The sequence below is a fragment of the Barbus barbus genome (assembly GCF_936440315.1).
Source record: "Barbus barbus genome assembly, chromosome: 1".
Classification (NCBI taxonomy): Eukaryota; Metazoa; Chordata; class Actinopteri; order Cypriniformes; family Cyprinidae; genus Barbus; species Barbus barbus.
This window is the reverse complement of record NC_136729.1, coordinates 26,288,399-26,307,151: the sequence shown is the minus strand read 5'-3', so window position 1 is coordinate 26,307,151 and position 18,753 is coordinate 26,288,399. Positions and strand designations below refer to the sequence as shown.

Here is an 18,753-nt window from a genome sequence, read left to right as displayed (position 1 = left end):
GGGATTGTAATGTAAATGACTCTGAAGAGTGTGAGAATGGGAGGCATGTCAGTGATATGTTGACTCCAGCTGAATGTGCTATCATCTACTGACTTGAGAAGAGCTGACTTTAGCTAACTGTGAACATCTGCCACTAAACAATGTCAATCTAAGTCTAAAAGTAAGTCTATATATATATATATATATATATATATATATATATATATATATATATATATATATATATATATATATTAACATTTTATTGCACAAAACTATCATAGCAATTTTTATCACTTGATTCATGTGGATTACTTTTACAATGTTTTTTGTACTTCTTGAAGTGTGAATATTGGTTTAGTAGACTTTCAATGGATGGATTAAAAGATCTTCATTATTTTAGATTTTATATAATATTTTAATGAAAATTAAAGTGGGTCATTTTAAAAACCAACTTCATGTGCAGTTTCAGTGTGCTGTTTGACATTTAACAATGCTAAAGACAGAATGCTATATAGATAAACTAGTCAGTAGTTGGATGATTACTTGACAAGTTGACCATTCTACCTAGCCCTAAATCTAAATCCATGAGAATCTGTACAATGGTTTCAAAATGATGGGCCTTTAATTAAAAATCTGAAAGCTGAGCATTATGTTGCTCAACATATGGCGTGAAAGATCTACCTGCTTTTATCCTGTTATAACCATGCTCTGACAGCACCTGTTCCAAAGAAACACATGAAAGCGCCAGCTCTGCTGTCCATGCTGAGAGTTAGTTGAGGAAATGGAGCGTGAGAGCCATCATTAATAACATAACTCATGCGATGGCACAGCACGCCTTCCATCCAACTGAGAGACGCATGGCAAAGCCAGCCATTTGAGTCCTCCATTAATTCAGAACAACACTGTCTACAGCAGTCACTTCCATAAAGTCATTTCATACACTGCACCAAGTTTCCTGCTAATGACAGAACACAGAGCCACATTAGGGAGGAAGAAGCAAACTTGGCAAAAGGTCAAAACGCAACAGTAACTACAAACAACTACACCATATTTTTAAATCTTGTCCATCCTTCTGTTAAACAAACATCCACGGTTAACAACTGTATGCACTTAACTATCCAATCCGAAGGACCTTCATCTGTGTGTAAATTTGGGTGATGGGGGGAAGGGTGAGATGTTTCTTCTTCCAAAATGGATGCGCTTTGAGGATGTTATCACTTTTCCGGTCCATTACCAAATATAATGGATGTGGCCCACTGCCATCTTGATTTTCCCTCAACACCAAAACAAATTAATCCCACTAATGACCGCTCCAAAATGAAAAGAGCACCAAAATCAGATAGAAGTATTCACCATTCATCAAAGTTGGAAATCTGACAAAACGGATAGCTCAAACACAATCTAACCCAATCATCTTGATCACTTTGTTTTGTTTCTCTCTTGCCTCAGACACATTTATGCAATGAATTAGATCCCCATGCAGGAGCAGATGCATTTATTTATTACAAAGATGAAGAGAGCTTTAGAGACTTTATTATCATTTTGTTTTTAGTTCTTGATTATCGTTTGTCAGTTTTGATGAAAAATATCAGTTTAGACCATCTGCAAAAGATCTTCTGTTGGGTTTCACAGAAGAAAAACAATCATAGAGGTTTCATATGACATTATGTTGAGTAAATGATGATGACATAATTTAGATTTTTGTGTGAATAAACCCATTATTAGCCAAAGGATGTCAGCAGTACCTGATTTCCAAACAGGTTGAATCCATTGATGGCTTCCAGAGCTGCTTTGGCTAATCCCACCGAGCTAGAAGACAATAGATTCGATTCACAGTCAAAATGAGCATCTCCTTTTTAAGACAATATGAACATTGCACTTTCCTGTAGCTCAAATGGTAGAGCATGGCGCTAGCAACACCAAGATCATGGGTTCGATTCCCAGGGAAAGCAAGAGCTGATAAAATGTAAAAACTGTAACTTGAATGCAATGTAAGTCGCTTTGGATAAAAGCGTCTGCTAAATGCATAAATGTAAATGTAAATGTAAATGTAAATGCACTTGCTATTTGAGCACTTTTCACGAATGTGGAACTAAGCTCTCATTAAATACTCTTCTGTTGCAGGTGCCGATATCCAAAGCCGTTTCATCCATGAAAGACTCCTTTGAGGTTAAACAAAGCTAATAATTTGTCATTTTTGCTTCTTCAGCCACTCACTCTTACAATTAGAGCACATGATTAGACCTAGGTGTGCTGAGCCATTAAAAAAAAGTGTCCAATTGCTATTGGTGAAGAAAAATCAATAGTAAATTCTAAATTGAAAAGAACATGGAAGAATTCAGCTCTGCTCCGTGCATCCCTTCCCAACAAAACCATTAGCTATGATCACAATCAAGCTACATGAGGTTGAGAGACTACTGGTTTTCTGTCTGGACAGAAAGCAAACATGCGCAGCCCCAGATATATTGCAGTCATTCTTGAGAAGTGGGACAAAACAGGGTGCAAAATTGAAAAAAATAAAACTTTGTACTCAGACAAATGAAACTACATTTATGTATCTTATATGTACTAAGCTACTGAGCTATGCTTTGATGCAACCTCCCAACTTTTCTCTTTTTTAAACAAAATGTGCTTTTTTTACCTTGGACTGTGTAATATCTTTAACAGCATTCAAGATGTTTTTAACATTTCAAAACACTTTCTCATGTTAGCAAACAGATTACAGATTCACATGCGACCAACAATTCCACAACAAATATAAAATATCATAATGAAATATTATCAAAATAGTCATCTGACGGAGGTGACAGAACTGACGCATCTGACGAAAACCTGAATTTGTAGTATTTTTAACTATCAAATACATTGAATCAAACAATTACTGTGTTAAAACAACCACAACAGGCAGTGAGTATGTTATTGTTTATAAAGCTTTTATTCAAGAGTCACATTTAAGTATTTTGATATATTATTGGAACACAAAATCTTGATGTGGTGACATCTGACGGTGTTGACACATTTGGCATTTCTTTCACAAAACAAATGGAGTTCATGTAGTAGCCATTTTATTTTTTCTGTTGATACTAGATGCTAATGGAACCTGCTTCAGGAGAATAAAATGATCTAAATATTTCAAATAATTTCCTCAGAAATTGGAAGATGGTGTTGACGTATCATGGTTGTGACACATGAAATATTAACATTAGGATTTAAAATATTCTAAAACTATTATAAAAGACCAGAGTCTGTCTGACAGTGATGTAGTCTGCAAAGGAGGACTGTGGCAAGGGGTCCTTTAGAGTGACAGCTGCCCCTGATATTCATTGATTTTATTACATTTGAATGAATGTCTGACGGTGTTGACAAAAAGTGGGGACAAAACTTTAAAACCTTATGAAACATGCATGTGTCACTGAAAAACAACCTTGCGTTGATATGAGATATTATTAAGTGTTGGTTTTGATAAAACAAGCTCTTTTTTTATCGTTAAAAACATTTTTATCCATTTTATAGCATATGAATGATTGAACCCTTCTCTGTGGACACACTGTTTTAGATGTAGTGAGAAGACAATAAGTGTCATAGATTTCACATAATAATGATAAAATTAAATTGAAGGGGGTAATGGTGTTAAATAGATTCTATGATCAATCCCCATAACATTTACAATTGAAAATATTTTACATTTTTAAACCTGATAGCGGTTACAATTGCTGGACATGTTTTGTCCCATGTTTCAAGAATGACTGATTGGTCAAATCTGACAATGATGCTGACAGACTATGCTACTTATACATTCAAGCTGGTAAAGCTAAAAATCACAAAACTGGATAATGTATAAAAAATGAGGGGGAACCATCTGCTGTAATGTGTTACTATAACTGGCTCTGTATTGGTCTGGCCTTTGTAATTGGATGAAATGCCCTTTATTCTCATTTTAATTAAATGGAAAGTTTATGAGAGAATTTCAAAAGAAACTTTTAAACAGGCCTCTTCAATGGTCATGAATTACAGCCTTCTGGAGTTCTGTGACTTTTCTCAAAATTTGGCACTATTTCAATGCAATCTAACAACATCGCTTCTGAAAACAATGAAGTGGCATCTATTTCCTTTGTACTGGTCTGGAGTACACTGATATAAAACATGCATCACACATCTCCATGTGTGAGCTCCATCCACAGCAATACAACAACTCTCTTTACTCTGCTCAGAATAATCATGTTAGAAGAACAAACTCATTAATTACTTACAAGAAACACATTTGCTTCAGCTTGCAAAAATTTATATTTACATTTATAATATTAATTTTGCATGGGCTCTATAAAACAGAGTGGTATAGATGTGATGCTCATTAAATGTAAAAAGCAGTTTTACTAATCCTTTTAAGTTTTAGAGAGATCATCAAACATCAAATCATATTATTTGAAACATTTATTTCTTATTTAAATGACCAAGTCTGCATTTATTTGATCAACAGTACAGTAAAAAGAGTAATATTATGAAATATCACAATTTAAAGTGAAAGTGTTGTATTTACCTTTATTTTAAAATATAATTTATTTCTGTGATGGCAAATTTGAATTTTCAGCAGTCGTTACTCCAGTTTTCAGTGTCACATGATTCTTCAAAAATCATTCTGATAATGCTAGTTAACTTCTTATTATAAATGTTGAAAACAGTTGTGCTGCTTATTATTTTCTTCTTCAGGATTCTTTGATGAAAGGAAAGTTTAAAAGAACAGCATTTACGCGATATAGAAATCTTTTGTAACAGTATAAATGACTTTTCTGCACTAGCACAAGCCTTTGTGTACTTCTAGTTTAATTGTACTGTCCTTAAACTTATCAGAGTTGTTTAAGGTAAAATTGCAAAGCTTTATGCTCTGAATAAGTCAGAAAAAAAACATAAAAAACAAGTTGCAATTATACCTGCTATTCCCTGCTCGACAGCTCTCTAAAATATATAATAGAAAAACTGGTGAATCATAAATTGATCATTATAAAGTATTTCAATATCTGCTTAAAAATATTAAACAATATTTTTCATTTTGTTAAAAAGTGCAAAGAGCAGAAGTCAATACTCTAATTGGCCTCGATGGGGATGCTGTGACGGCAAGATAAGGAAGCAGTGATGGAGAGAATCGTTATCGAGTCTGGTTATGAAAGAGAGGCAAAGCGATGTGTTGGGAGTCACTACCTATTGACTTGCTCTTCTTATAAAGCATATTGTCCGGGCAAATCCATAGTCCATACTGTCTGCAGAGCACCAAGAATGGTGAAATTAAGTGTCACCCTTACCCTTGAAGTGGAGAACCATCACAGGCATGCTCCAATCTATAACCTCCTCAACATGAGCTCAAACTTTTACATCGTTTTAGGTGCTGGGTTTCATTAATGCAATCAGCAAACAAACGTTTGTTTCATTTCATACTGAGCATGAGGAATGCTGCCTTAGTACCTAGCAAAAACAACATAAAAAATACAGGTTTAGAGAAAAGAAAAATGCTCTGTGCCTTGTGCACTAATTAAAATGAAAAAGACAACTGAATATTAAGTACATACTCACTGTCTTTGTACAAGACAATCACTTACACTTATTATTCGGGGAAGTCGTGGCCTAATGGTTAGAGAGTCGGACTCGTAATCGAAAGGTTGCGGGTTCGAGTCCCCGGCCGGCAGGGATTGTAGGTGGGGGGAGTGAATGTCCAGCGCTCTCTCCACCCTCAATACCACGACTGAGGTGCCCTTGAGCAAGGCACCGAACCCCCAACTGCTCCCCGGGCGCTGCAGCATAAAATGGCTGCCCACTGCTCCGGGTGTGTGTTCACGGTGTGTGTGTGTGTGTGTGTGTGTGTGCATTTGTTCACTACTCACTGCTGTGTGTGTGCACTTGGATGGGTTAAACGCAGAGCACCAATTTCGAGTATGGGTCACCATACTTGACAATACGTCACGACTTTACTTTACTTATGTATATGGATGCAACCAAATTAAAATTCTAGGTGATACCAATAAGCCAATAATAAAATTGTTATTCTCCGTTGTGAAAACAATTAATGAATTTAAAAAGACACAAAAAACTAAAATGAATCACTTTAAATGCTAAAAGTGAATATTAAAATATGAAAAATCGATATTTATCAGAAACTAAATATTACATTTAGCAGTGCTAGAATTAACACTGCTAAAGACTTTTACATTGTTGCTGATTTCTATTTCAAATAAAATGCTGTTCTTTATTGTTTTCAGCATTCATAATAAAAGGAAAGATTTCTTGAGCACCTTATCAGCATTTAAGAATGATTTCTGAAGAATCGCTGAAGACTGGAGTAATAACTTCTGAAAAATCAGCTTTGCATCACAGGAATAAATTACATTGTAAAATATATTAAAATAGCAAACTGTTATTTTAAATTGTAATATTATTTCACAATATTACTGTGTATATGTATCAAAAATCATCTTTTCTTTCAAACAACATAAAAAACCTCCAATCCAATATTGTATCCGATATTGGCGGATAAACTGAAAGAACTATAATATTCTCTAATAACCAAATGTTTTACTGATATATTTTGCATCCTTAACTACAAATTATATTGTAACAGTTTTATTTAATAACAAAGTTATAGGAAGGGAACAGAAAGACAATGATAAACCTTACCTGGAGTGCAGCTCTGTGCTTCCATTGTTATATTTGCTTCCCCGCTCCCACATGCCAAAGTCTGGCACACGATACGCTCTCTCCACACAGAACACCAGATTCTGGATGAATGATACCTACAAACGCAATCATGTCAGGGAAATGTGTCACACCAAGATCCCCATCTCCTTTGCTTGCTATCCAGACATCAGCGCACATCAACAAATCAACAAAAGACCTGCTCTCAAAGCTTTTCTAGGCCATGGGTGTTTTTATTTGTCAATACATCAGCATTCCTTCGTGTTACCCATCTAATATTCTGATTATACATGAATTTATTTGAATAATGATCCATTGTTTAAAGCAGCTACAGTAATCAATCACTTCCATGGGTGGCATTGGTAATATCATAAGCCCCTCAACACATCCCATACCCAGTTTGCAATGAGGCCATAGGAAAAACAAGATGAGGGAAAGAATGATGACTTTATGGTACATAAATGAGGAAATGTTCAAACACCCGGGGAGGCCGGGCTGACAGCGCTTTTAATTTAACATGAAGAGAACTGAGGGCCCCTAAAGCACGTTAAAATAGGGCACTGAGGAAGGTAGGCGAAAGACAAAATGCAGTGTGAGAAAGAAGGAGAGAGGGATGGCTTGAGCAATTTTATTTTGGGCCTGGACTAAAATGATTAATGTGACGAGCTTTATGGTATCTTAATGAATACCGCTGGCCCGGGGTGGCACTATTTTCTCTCTTCTTCCTTTTCTCAGCTGCAGAGAGAAAATGCAGAGCAGGAGTGGAACTTTTCTGAGGATCAAGATGGATCAGTCATGGTCGTTCGTGTTTGCTGGATAAGGTGTTTTAGTTCATAATTGTACAGCTGCTGAGTATATGTGTCTTTCTAATAATAGATTTAAACTATGACATTTCTTAATCACTCATAGGCCAAATAAACCTGCAGTAATGGCTCAAGTTTTAAATGAGCTTCAAAACAAACACTACACATAGAAAAGGCTCTTTAATGGATCTTTAGCTATGTTTAAACATATCAAATGACTTTAAATTCCTTCAAGCAGAAGGAACTGCATGAAATATTCAGTAAGATATCAGTCCACAACTCTGATTTATAATACAGCCTGAATTAAGACACCATGTTGGCTAATCTGGCTAGAGAACTGGCTGGTCTCTCTCAACGTTTTTTTCTCTATTTCTGTCAACAATTGGGTTTGGATTCCTTACCATTGTTGCCTTTTGGCTTACTTGGTTGGGGACACTTGATGTTTGCCAAAATTGGATGTGAACTGAGCTGAGCTGAGTTGGATGATGGCACCACTGTTTTCTCCAGAGCTAAGCTGAATTAAACTCCTTCTAAAATTGATGAACTTCATACAGTTATTGAACCAAACTGAATCAACAATTACCTGATTTTAACTGAATCTTGACTGTTTACTGTTGTCTTTTCAGAGCTGCTTTATAGCAGAATTTAATCATTTTTGAATCATTGAATCACTATTTTCTTGTGTATCACTGTAAAGCTGTATTGTATAAAGCACAACATAAATAAATGTGACTTTAAATACTGTTAAATATTCCTACAGAATAGTGGCAAGACAAGTAAATATTACATTTTCTCACTTTTTAAACAAATTTTAGGGTAACACTTCATTTTAAGGTGTCCTTGTTACACGCTACATGTACTTCCTATTATAATAACAATAAATTGTGCATAATTACATGCAAGTACCCTAGGCCAAACCCTATAGTAAGTACCTGTAGTTAATTAATATTACTCAGTACTTAATTGTATAATTACACTGTAACAAGGACACCTTAAAATAAAGTGTAACCAATTTTAGTTTTCATTGTACTTGTAGAGCTCAAACATTCAAAGTTTATCAAGGACTACAAGCCAACATGAGGTCCCAAACTAGCAAATTCTCACTTAACATCTCAATTTAGCCTGAAACTGCAAATCTGTTGAGCATCCTGGTGTATTTGCATTGCATTCAAACCTTTCAACAAGAATTTCATCACACAAATTAGGGTTAATCTGTATTTAGACTCTATCCCAAATTTTGGTGAGTTGAAAAACTGAAAAGTTATTGAAAAGTGTCAGAAACCTCTCAGAACCATTATTTTTCATTTGTGACCCTGGACCACAAAACCAGTCTTAAGTCGCTGGGATATATTTGTAGCAATAGCCAAAAATACATTGTGTGGGTCAAAATTATATTTTTTTATTTTATGCCAAAAATCATTAGTATATTAAATAGAGATCATGTTACATGAAGATATTTAGTAAATTTCTTACCGTAAATATATCAAAACTTAATTTTTGATTAGTAATATGCATTGCTAAGGACTTCATTTGGACAACTTTAAAGGCGATTTTCTCAATATTTAGGTTTTTTTGCACACTCTGATTCCAGATTTTCAAATAGTTGTATCTCGGCCAAATATTGTCCAATCCTAACAAACCACACATCAATGGAGAGCTTATTTATTCAGCTTTGACACTTAAGACTGGGTTTGTGGTCCAGGGTCACATTTGTCAGATGGATGACACCCCTGGAGCAACTAGGGACTAACTAGCTCCTGGATTCCCCTATAACCACTCAATCCAAATCCAAAGCCAAACCAGAACCAAGGCACACATTATATAAGAAAAAATGCACTGCCAATGATGAGTAGAAAAAAAATTAAACTAGCAATTTCTCCCCGATTTGTTCTGCTGTTCATTAATAATGGAATGTAATGGGCTGCTGATTTCACAACTGTGTTTTTTTAATTGCATTACACACTCGAGCAGGCACTGTTTAGAGACGTCAATTAGCAACTCTTTTGCAAATAGCAAAATAAAAGCTACTGTGACAATTTGTTAAGATTTGGGAGGAAAGCTCAACTAGAAAGGTGATTCTGCCTGTTATATACACAATATAGTTGTACACCGTAATTGCTTGAAATTTAAGAGTAAAAATTTCCAAGAAAGGGACAATGTGGCTGAATAAATAAAAGCTGCAGTTATTCTATTTATCAGCGTGTTAAATAAATGCCCCTGGGAGCGGACAGCAGGAATAAAAGACTCTATTAATGAAGTCTGAGGAGCCCAAAGAAAAGAGAAAGCTTACACAAGTATTACAGCAACTGCTAACACATCTGAGTGTCTCCTCTGGTGTGTGAGTCCAGGGTCAAGGGTGAGTGCTGGCAGGATTTGAAGAGGCCTTTTAACGACAGTTTTATATTCGTGCAACAGTATTTTCCAAATAGAGAGCTTGAGCAGTTGCATAAGTGATCTCTCAGCTTGGTAAAATGCAGGAATTGGCATTTATGCTCTTTGCCCTTAACCACTTCAACTCAGCTTAACTTTATTTCTGCAGTAATGTTTCTTACAGCTAAATTGCTCAATGTAATCATGGCCAGAATGCCCTAAGAGCTAGTCCTCAGGCAGACAGAGTGAGAATCCAGTGGCTAGCAAAAATATTTTGGTCGTAAACCTTTTCACTGCCTAACCTACTGCAAATCATCATGGTAAAAACTGGCAGTCCTACTGAGGTGAAAAATCCCAGTTCTTAAAGGGGTCATTGGATGCCCATTTTCCACAAGTTGATATGATTCTTTAGGGTCTTAATGAAAAGTCTATAACATAGTTTGGTTAAAATTTCTCAATGGTAGTGTAAAAAACACCTTCTTTGCCCTGTCAAAATCAGCTCCGTTTTCATCAAGCCATTTTTTAGTTCATGTTGCTTTAAATGCGCATGACTCTTCTGACCCCGCCCCTCTCTTCCGTGGGGTGACGAGCAGTACTGTTTACTTTAGCCGCAAAACTGGCTAACTAGCACGTTATTAGGAAAGGCGATTTGCAAAGATTCATAAAAAAACATTATACTCACTTCTTCTGTAGATGTAGCTGGATCACAAATGATTCACGCAAACATAGACGCATTTAGGCAGATCGGGGATCGACGCATTCACTTCACAGTGAAAGTAACGTTAATCCTCTGCGTCTTCAGTGGCTCAGATGTCGGTAGTTAATGATGACTGCTTTATTCATTATTACATCCAACAACAAAACACTTCAATCGCTCAATCGGAGACATTCTTGTCTTCCCCTGCACCAGAGTCGACACAATGGTGGACGAATGACAGCTCACTTAGGGCGGGTCTAAGTTAAGACGGTCTTGTCAATCAACTATCGTGGGAGGAGCCTGCGCAGAACTACGTCATTCTGACACGAATCTCAGAACAGCCTGATTTGAGAAAGGGGATTTTAAAATAGGGATTTAAAAAAAACACTGGGTGGATTTTTATCATTATAGGATGGATGTGTACACACACTTCCAACACATTTATGTTCAAACAACTTGAAAAGTGAATTTTGCATCCGATGACCCCTTTAAATTCTTAGCTTTAGTTCTTACAACAGTATACAGTACTATCATACAGAAGATGTACCAGATGGAAATACCTTTGTAAACATCTAGAGAATTAAATATTTTGGTGCGTTTTTCCTAGTTTGCAGTGAAAAAATGCAATCACATTAGCGAATCTCCACACAATTTCATGGACAAAAAGGTCCATTGTGCATTGTCCACCTTTCTGTTGGTCAATGCCACAAATTCGTATGACTTTAACCTGTTGCTAGGTCTGTGCAGGGAAATCTTTTGCCCTCACATGCCCCACTGGATTTCTAGATTCCTATAGACATGTCTAGATTTAGTTTGTGAAAATTCACTAAACAACTATAAATACGGCAGCACCTTAAGGCGTGTATTTTTGTAAAGCTGCTTTGAACAACATGCATTGTGAAAAGAGCTATGCAAATAAACTGAACTCAACCAAATTGGATTTAACTGACATGAATTAGACCGGTTCTGGTATCTTTTATGAGTAGTTCATGCAGTCATACCTCATCTGTATTGTAGATTATTTGTAGGCCAGAACAAATCATTTCAACCAGGTACAACAGAAACAGAGACAAGGCATCAATCTGAAAAGAAAAGAAATATTCAAGAATGGTATAGTTAGAGAAGTTAACAATGATATAACTTTATTCTCACACTAATGTAAAGGGTAATGGTGAGTAAAAGGAGAATCTGCAATTTGAAACTCTGAAGTTTTCATTACTTGCCCATTACTGGACAAAATTGAATTTTAATAGTTTAATTCAAAAGGTTGAATTCATTTTGTGGGCTGTTGCCCGCAGGACCAGTCAGCAGATATTACAGTAGCATATATGAAATAAACAAGCAGTCATATAGAATGAGATGAGATAATAAGACATAATAAAATACCCCAAGAGCTCATTCCAAAATTCTGAATAAGGTTAAGAGAGGATATGTATAGTATATAATGACTTTTTTTATTTAGAATTGGGAGTGACAGGCAGCATAAATACATCACTTATTTAAAGCAAACCACTTTTTGGGCAGTTCATATGATTATGTGGGAAGCACCTGTAGATGGCTGTACTCTTCATACAGGTAAACCTCATCTCCAGTCTGCACGTTAAATATTGAGTGCAGGCACGTGGACGGACTCGGGTCCTGCTTAAACTTTTCCACCTGTGAAAATATTAGAGTGAGAGAGAAAAAATGGAATAAAAAGAGTAGAGTCAATGAAAAATGCAAGATATAACCAAGGTATTGGCCGTTTCATAATTTATCAAATGCTTACAAAAGTCAGCGTGTCAGAAGAAAAAAAAAAAAGGAGTGTATTGATATTCCTGCAGGTCATGGTTGTGCTCCTGAACACAATTTTAGCTCATTTAAAGTACTATTCTGTAATACTGCATTACATCAGTAAATATACATTAACTTTTAAACTGAAAAATACAATTAAGATGACGGAGGTGTTTGGGAGCAACTCTGAATGCGTGCATCTCTCCACAAGAAAGATGTAGTGCTCCCAGATGTCTACTTGGCTTGAAATAGATGCTCAATCAGGATGAGTATCTACATAACTCAAGCTTTAGAGTTTTTAGGGCTTTGCTGGACATAATATATTCTCTGCCACCAATGATACAGCAAAAACATTTTAAAATTAAAAGTTCGTAACAATGCCAACAATATTTTTGAGTGCAAGCTGATGTGAGACATGCGATAAAGGAGGATTTGGGAAGATGAACTGAATGCTGGGTATTAATTCAAAAGGAATTGTTGCAACAACATCAATTTGAAGGTACATGTGTACTTCATATCAAGTGATTTCATAATTGTTTGGATGGGTGTAAGAACAATAATAATGACGGCATAATAAAGTTTATAAATTAACAATATTTGATAGGAACGATAAAAAGACAATTCAATAATGATTATCTCTCAAAAAACAGATGTACAGCATGTATTAGAAAAAACAAACAAACATGTTTTTCTGCATTCACTCTATTATAAAGTCATTTAGTTAAGATGTGCAGTTCATAGCTGCTAGCAGCGAAGGTCTACTGTGATATTAATTCTAGCATACATACACAAAAAATACAGCTTTTTAAAAACATTCTTATTTCTTATGATGCAAAGAAATTCCTTTTAAATGCAGTGTATGTCATATTTCTGTCCTGTGAAATATGCTCAGACCATTCGTGACACATGCTGCAGATATTGATATTTATTTTCTCAAACATTTGCTTATTAAACACCAGATTGTTACTGACTTGAAAACATAACATACCAGATGAAATTAAATGGTGATCAAACAGAACGGGATGAAGATGATAAATAAACGGTACACTGAACAGATGCAAGTCATAAACTCAAGTAAATAAGAAGATTATGCAGACGATAGGTAAGGCTTCTGCACTGACTCACCACAGAAAACCAATCACCTACCCAGCAGACGTGACTGCCGCAGGGATTTTTTTCCCCAGACGTTGAGAATGAGGTATAGAAGTATGATTATTTAATGCGGCACAAAAATGAGGCATAAACTGCAAAATAACAAATAAAAAAGCAGAAAGCATATTGGATTTTCAGATGTTGAAAAGAACATTATGAATTATTATATTGACTGATTATTAAAAAACTAAAATATATCAATCAATTAAAGATGTCATTGCAGATGCACTACACATTAGTGAGCCAAATATCAGTTGATTAATCGATATATACAGATATACTAGTCTACTTTGAATATAAAAGTAGTCTATTTTGATCTAATAACTACGGCCGTTGGGGACTTTACTTTTTTTTTTTTTATATATAATTTTAATGGAAATTTTGTGTATTGCATATGTATGTAATTTATAATTCAATGATTACAAATAAGATGTACACAAAACACACACATTTAATAACCCATATCGGTTGATTGCTACTAGATGTGACACTGGACCATCAAGATATTTTCACACACAGACTGTATCCCATAAATCCCACACAGCCCCAAGGATTTCTCCACATGCATCTCTTCTAAAATCCTGGAGATACAGTGGGATTCTCTGCTCTAGCTCAAAATGTCAGTGTGTACAATATAACAAACAACATCCTTTGAATATTTTGTCCTTAACACAGATACAAAAAAGTGAATACATGTTGCCCAGAAGCCGGTGAACCAAAAACAACATAAAAGATGAACCACATGACTAAAGCCATCTCTAGAAGTCATTCACATATTATAATCCTACAGTTATGGAAGAGACCCTTCACCCGTCAATACAGCACAAACTGGGCCGACCTTTCCCACTGACCGCATCACACACGGGCCCCTACGGCATATTTTAAGTGTTATAAATAAGTGGCCCATTTTTTATTCTTCCCTTCCACTCCCTCGTCAGGTCATAAGAGGCATTCTTCTGTCCCAGATACACAATGATTTTTTTTCACACCAGTTACACAGCTGTATAACAGGCCAAACACAGCTGTAAGTTTCTGCAAAAAAGAAAACACTCATCCCTTGGTCCAAATCCACGCCTTAGTAATGCAAATATAGATAGAGGCAAAAAGAGCGATAAAGACACCTGTGAGACAAAGAATGACATTTGAAACATCTGTTAGTCATCACTGCCTGTAAAATTAAACCAATAAAAACTGAAAGCACAACAGGGCAGTGAGCAACCTTCAGTTGCTAAAGGAACATCTATTATTCTTTGACACACTACTTGGCAAAATAGTGACTCTATGAAAGTGATTTATTATGTGTGACTTTAGATTGACCTTTATTAAAATCATCAAAGCTGGCTATTAGGTGAAAGAAGTCTTCTTATGCATGTTTGTGAGGGCATAAAGACTAACGTTGCAAAAGAAACATGTGTGTCTTAACTATAATTCAAGCATTCCTGCTTGCTTTCTGCTTTTCATCTGTTTGTGACTTATTTTTCACAGTGTGTTATCAGCAGCATGCCACAGTAAACACGTCTGTTGAATATACCTGGGGAACCGATGATATGAACAGTTGCAACGCATTGTGAGTTTATTAAAAAGCCAATGTTCTTTGAGAATGCTATAGACATGTTAATGAGCACTGCACTGTGTAATTAACTGCATAAACGAGGCATTATAATTAAGCTTTCTTGCAAATCAGGTCTTGGGGGTCAGGAATAAATTAAATGGAACAATTTCAAAGGCACAAGAGAGGTGTAATTGCTCAGGTCTATGCCGGGAGAGAACAGTTTCTATAGAGCAATGGCTAACTGTAAAAACCGCATTAACATGAGCTATTTTTGCATGTGAAATGAGACTACTCTTACCGTTAAAGACAGCCTCCCAACCAACAGTGCATCAGTACATAACCAAAAAGGTAACTTCCAATGCATCCAATTCATTAATAGTGGAAAAGTGCCCATGATCTGCACGTTAAAAACATTTTTATATCAAAATGATTAGCAAATTAGCAATGTACAGTGGTGTGAAAAAGTGTTGGCCCCCTTCCTGATTTTAAATTTGTTTGCATGTTTGTCACACTTTAATGTTTCAGATCATCAAACAAATTTAAATATTAATCAAAGATAACACAAGTAAACACAACATGCAGTTTTTAAATTAAGTTTTTTATTATGAAGGGAAAACAAAATCCAAACCAACATGGCCCTGTGTGAAAAAGTGCTTGCCCCCTAAACCTAATAACTGGTTGGGCCACCCTTAGCAGCAACAACTGCAATCAAGTGTTTGCGATAACTTGCAATGAGTCTGTTACAGAGCTGTGGAGGAATTTTGGCCCACTCATCTTGGCAGAATTGTTGTAATTCAGCCACATTGGAGGGTTTTCCAGCATGAACCGCCTTTTAAGGTCATGCCACAGCATCTCAATAGGATTCAGGTCAGGACTTTGACTAGGCCACTCCAAAGTCTTCATTTTGTTTTTCTTCAGCCATTCAGAGGTGGATGTGCTGGTGTGTTTTGGATCATTGTCCTGCTGCAGAACCCAAGTTCGCTTCAGCTTGAGGTCACAAACAGATGGCCGGACATTGTCCTTCAGGATCTTTTGGTAGACAGCTGAATTCATGGTTCCATTTATCACAGCAAGTCTTCCAGGTCCTGAAGCAGCAAAACAGCCCCAGACCATCACACTACCACCACCATATTTTACTGTTGGTATGATGTTCTTTTTCTGAACTGCTGTGTTACTTTTACGCTAGATGTAATGGGACACACATCGTCCACAAAGTTCAACTTTTGTCTCGTCAGTCCACAGAGTATTTTCCCAAAAGTCTTGGGGATCATCAAGATGTTTTCAGGCAAAACTGAGACGAGCCTTTGTGTTCTTTTTGCTCAGCAGCGGTTTTTTCACACAGTGCCATGTGGGTTTGGATTTTGTTTTCACTTCATAAAAAAAAAAAAAACTTCATTTAAAAACTGCATGTTGTGTTTACTTGTGTTATCTCTTATTAATATTTATATTTGTTTGATGATCTGAAACATTAAAGTGTGACAAACATGCAAAAAAATAAAAAATCAGGAAGGGGGCCAACACTTTTTCACACCACTGTATATGTTTTTCTAGAACGTGATAAACAAGGCCTCATGTGACTGCACTGTAAAATAACACAATCTCATGGAACAATACTACTACTTAAATGGATGCAGTTAAACTTTTTAAATGGTTTTGAAATAAGCCCTTTATGCTGAGCAAAAATAGAGTGGAAAGAGCAATACTGTCAAATATTATTACAATTTCAAATAACTTTTTCTATTTTTATATATTGAATTTAAAATGTAATAATTTGTGGAAACTATGATTCCTTTTTTTTGGGGGGGGGGGGGGTGTTTGATTGGTTATTACTATTTATTATATTTATTTTTATTGATATGCCACTTTTTCCTCAAAAAAATATTAGCAGTAAATTTAGATTACCATATATGGGTCTGAGAATCATTTTCTCTGACAATATTTCAACAATCATGTGTGTTTTCTATTAGCCATTTAGAATCAGTATTAGCAGATTAATCACTACTGATCTAATTGGTCAAAACTTGAAGCCCAACAACTAAGCAAATGACCTCAGCAACTCGCCATGGTAACGTTGTCAAAACCCTGATTGCAGCAACATCCAACTGTTAAAACCACAGAAAAGCTCAAATGGCAGCCACTCAAATGCAACCCCACAGACAACCCTTTAAATAATTCCCAAGCACCATCCACTTTGTAGAGTGAGTTCACACAACTTTTTACTGTCTGCAGTGTGTCACAGACATACATAACTGCCACAATCCAGTATGAGTTGAGGGAAGGACAGAGACTTATCACAGGCAGAATTATCAAAACAAGACAAGATCAGTTATTTGATTTCCAATTTATAAAGAAAACCTAAAAGCATTCAAAACCCATAATAATTCTGTTCATCTTCGAAACACATTAAGATATTTGTAATGAAACCTGAAATATTTCTGTTCCTCCATTTAGAAGTCAATTACACCACAACTTTTCCGTTTCGAAAAGTTAATATAACGCAAGTACATGAGCGGTTGAGTGGTTTAAGAAAAGTCTTACGTTAACTTTATATGATGAACAGATTTAATTTATACTTGTAATCACACAAATATTTATCAATGATTAATTGCATCGAAAATAAAAGTTTTTGTTTACATAATATATATATGGGTGTACTGCGTATATTTATTATGTATATGTAAATACACATACATGCATGTATATATTTAAGAAAAATATGTTTATGTATTAAATATATTTATATGTAATATAAATTATATGAATATAAATATATACATGTAAATATATATTGTATGTGTGTATATTTGTATAATAAATATACACAGCACGCACACATATATTATGTAAACAAACACTTTTATTTTGGATGCGATTAATGGCGATTAATTGTTTGACAGCACTATTATCAATACACATATATATATATATATATATAGCACATCAAACACGCTTGCTTGAGGTACGAGAACCAGTGTACTCTGTGTATGTGCTTTGATCAAATTTTTGTTTGTGTGGACTTTCAATGGATTTGTTTTTTTTTTTTTAAAGAAATCTCTCAGGTTTCATCACAAATACGTTCATTTGTTTTTCAAAGACAAACAAAAGTCTGATTAAAAAGGTTGATTAAATGATGGCAATTTTCATTTCTGGTTAAACTAATTCTTTAACATTTCATAAAAAACAAATATTATTTCTAATAAATATAAAAATACATTGCTAGATAAAATCACTATTTTATGTTGGAGCCAGTTATAATGACAGGGCAAGTAAAAACTGGAACTACAGTCCTGCAAGGCTTGCAGAAAAAAATTCTGTTGAGCCATGAAACAGTGAGTGGGGCCATAAAAAAGCCTCATGCCATGTGTAGAGGTCTTACTGAGATTTACCATAAACCCCAGAACAGAACAGAAAACCCAGTGTTGCCTGAAAGTGCAGCGAACTGCAGGAAATGTGAAAAATATGGGATGCGTGTACATTTTCTTTGAAAACAAATCTGAGGTACAGTGGAAATCTGCATACAAAAATACATGGCAAAGTTAGTCAATCAACCAATGTGAACAAGTTTAGAGGTCACAATAGACAACAAAATTACATACAGTGCTAAACGCAAACTATTCAATCTTTCCAAACTTGTGCCAACTCCGCACAAGGACGTTTCACCTGCAAGCTGCTGAATAAGCGTGGCCTTAACCTAACAAGAACAGTACCAAAAATGATCAAGAGGACCATAAAGTTGTTTTGCA

At 35.5% G+C, this 18,753-nt stretch overlaps 1 protein-coding gene across 5 annotated transcripts in view; it reads right to left on the bottom strand.

The window, feature by feature from the left end:
* The window catches only part of LOC306872573 (phosphorylase b kinase regulatory subunit beta-like), a gene marked incomplete at its 5' end in the record, with an annotated part of 79,707 nt that overhangs the window by 49,903 nt on the left and 11,051 nt on the right, over positions 1-18,753 (bottom strand). For all 5 annotated transcript variants that reach the window (XM_079421182.1, XM_079421183.1, XM_079421181.1 and 2 more), the window contains 4 exons: positions 1,728-1,791; positions 6,646-6,761; positions 11,535-11,615; positions 12,082-12,189. In XM_079421182.1, coding sequence (XP_079277308.1) covers positions 1,728-1,791; positions 6,646-6,761; positions 11,535-11,615; positions 12,082-12,189 — 369 coding nt within the window. The remainder of the gene's footprint in view (positions 1-1,727; positions 1,792-6,645; positions 6,762-11,534; positions 11,616-12,081; positions 12,190-18,753) is intronic.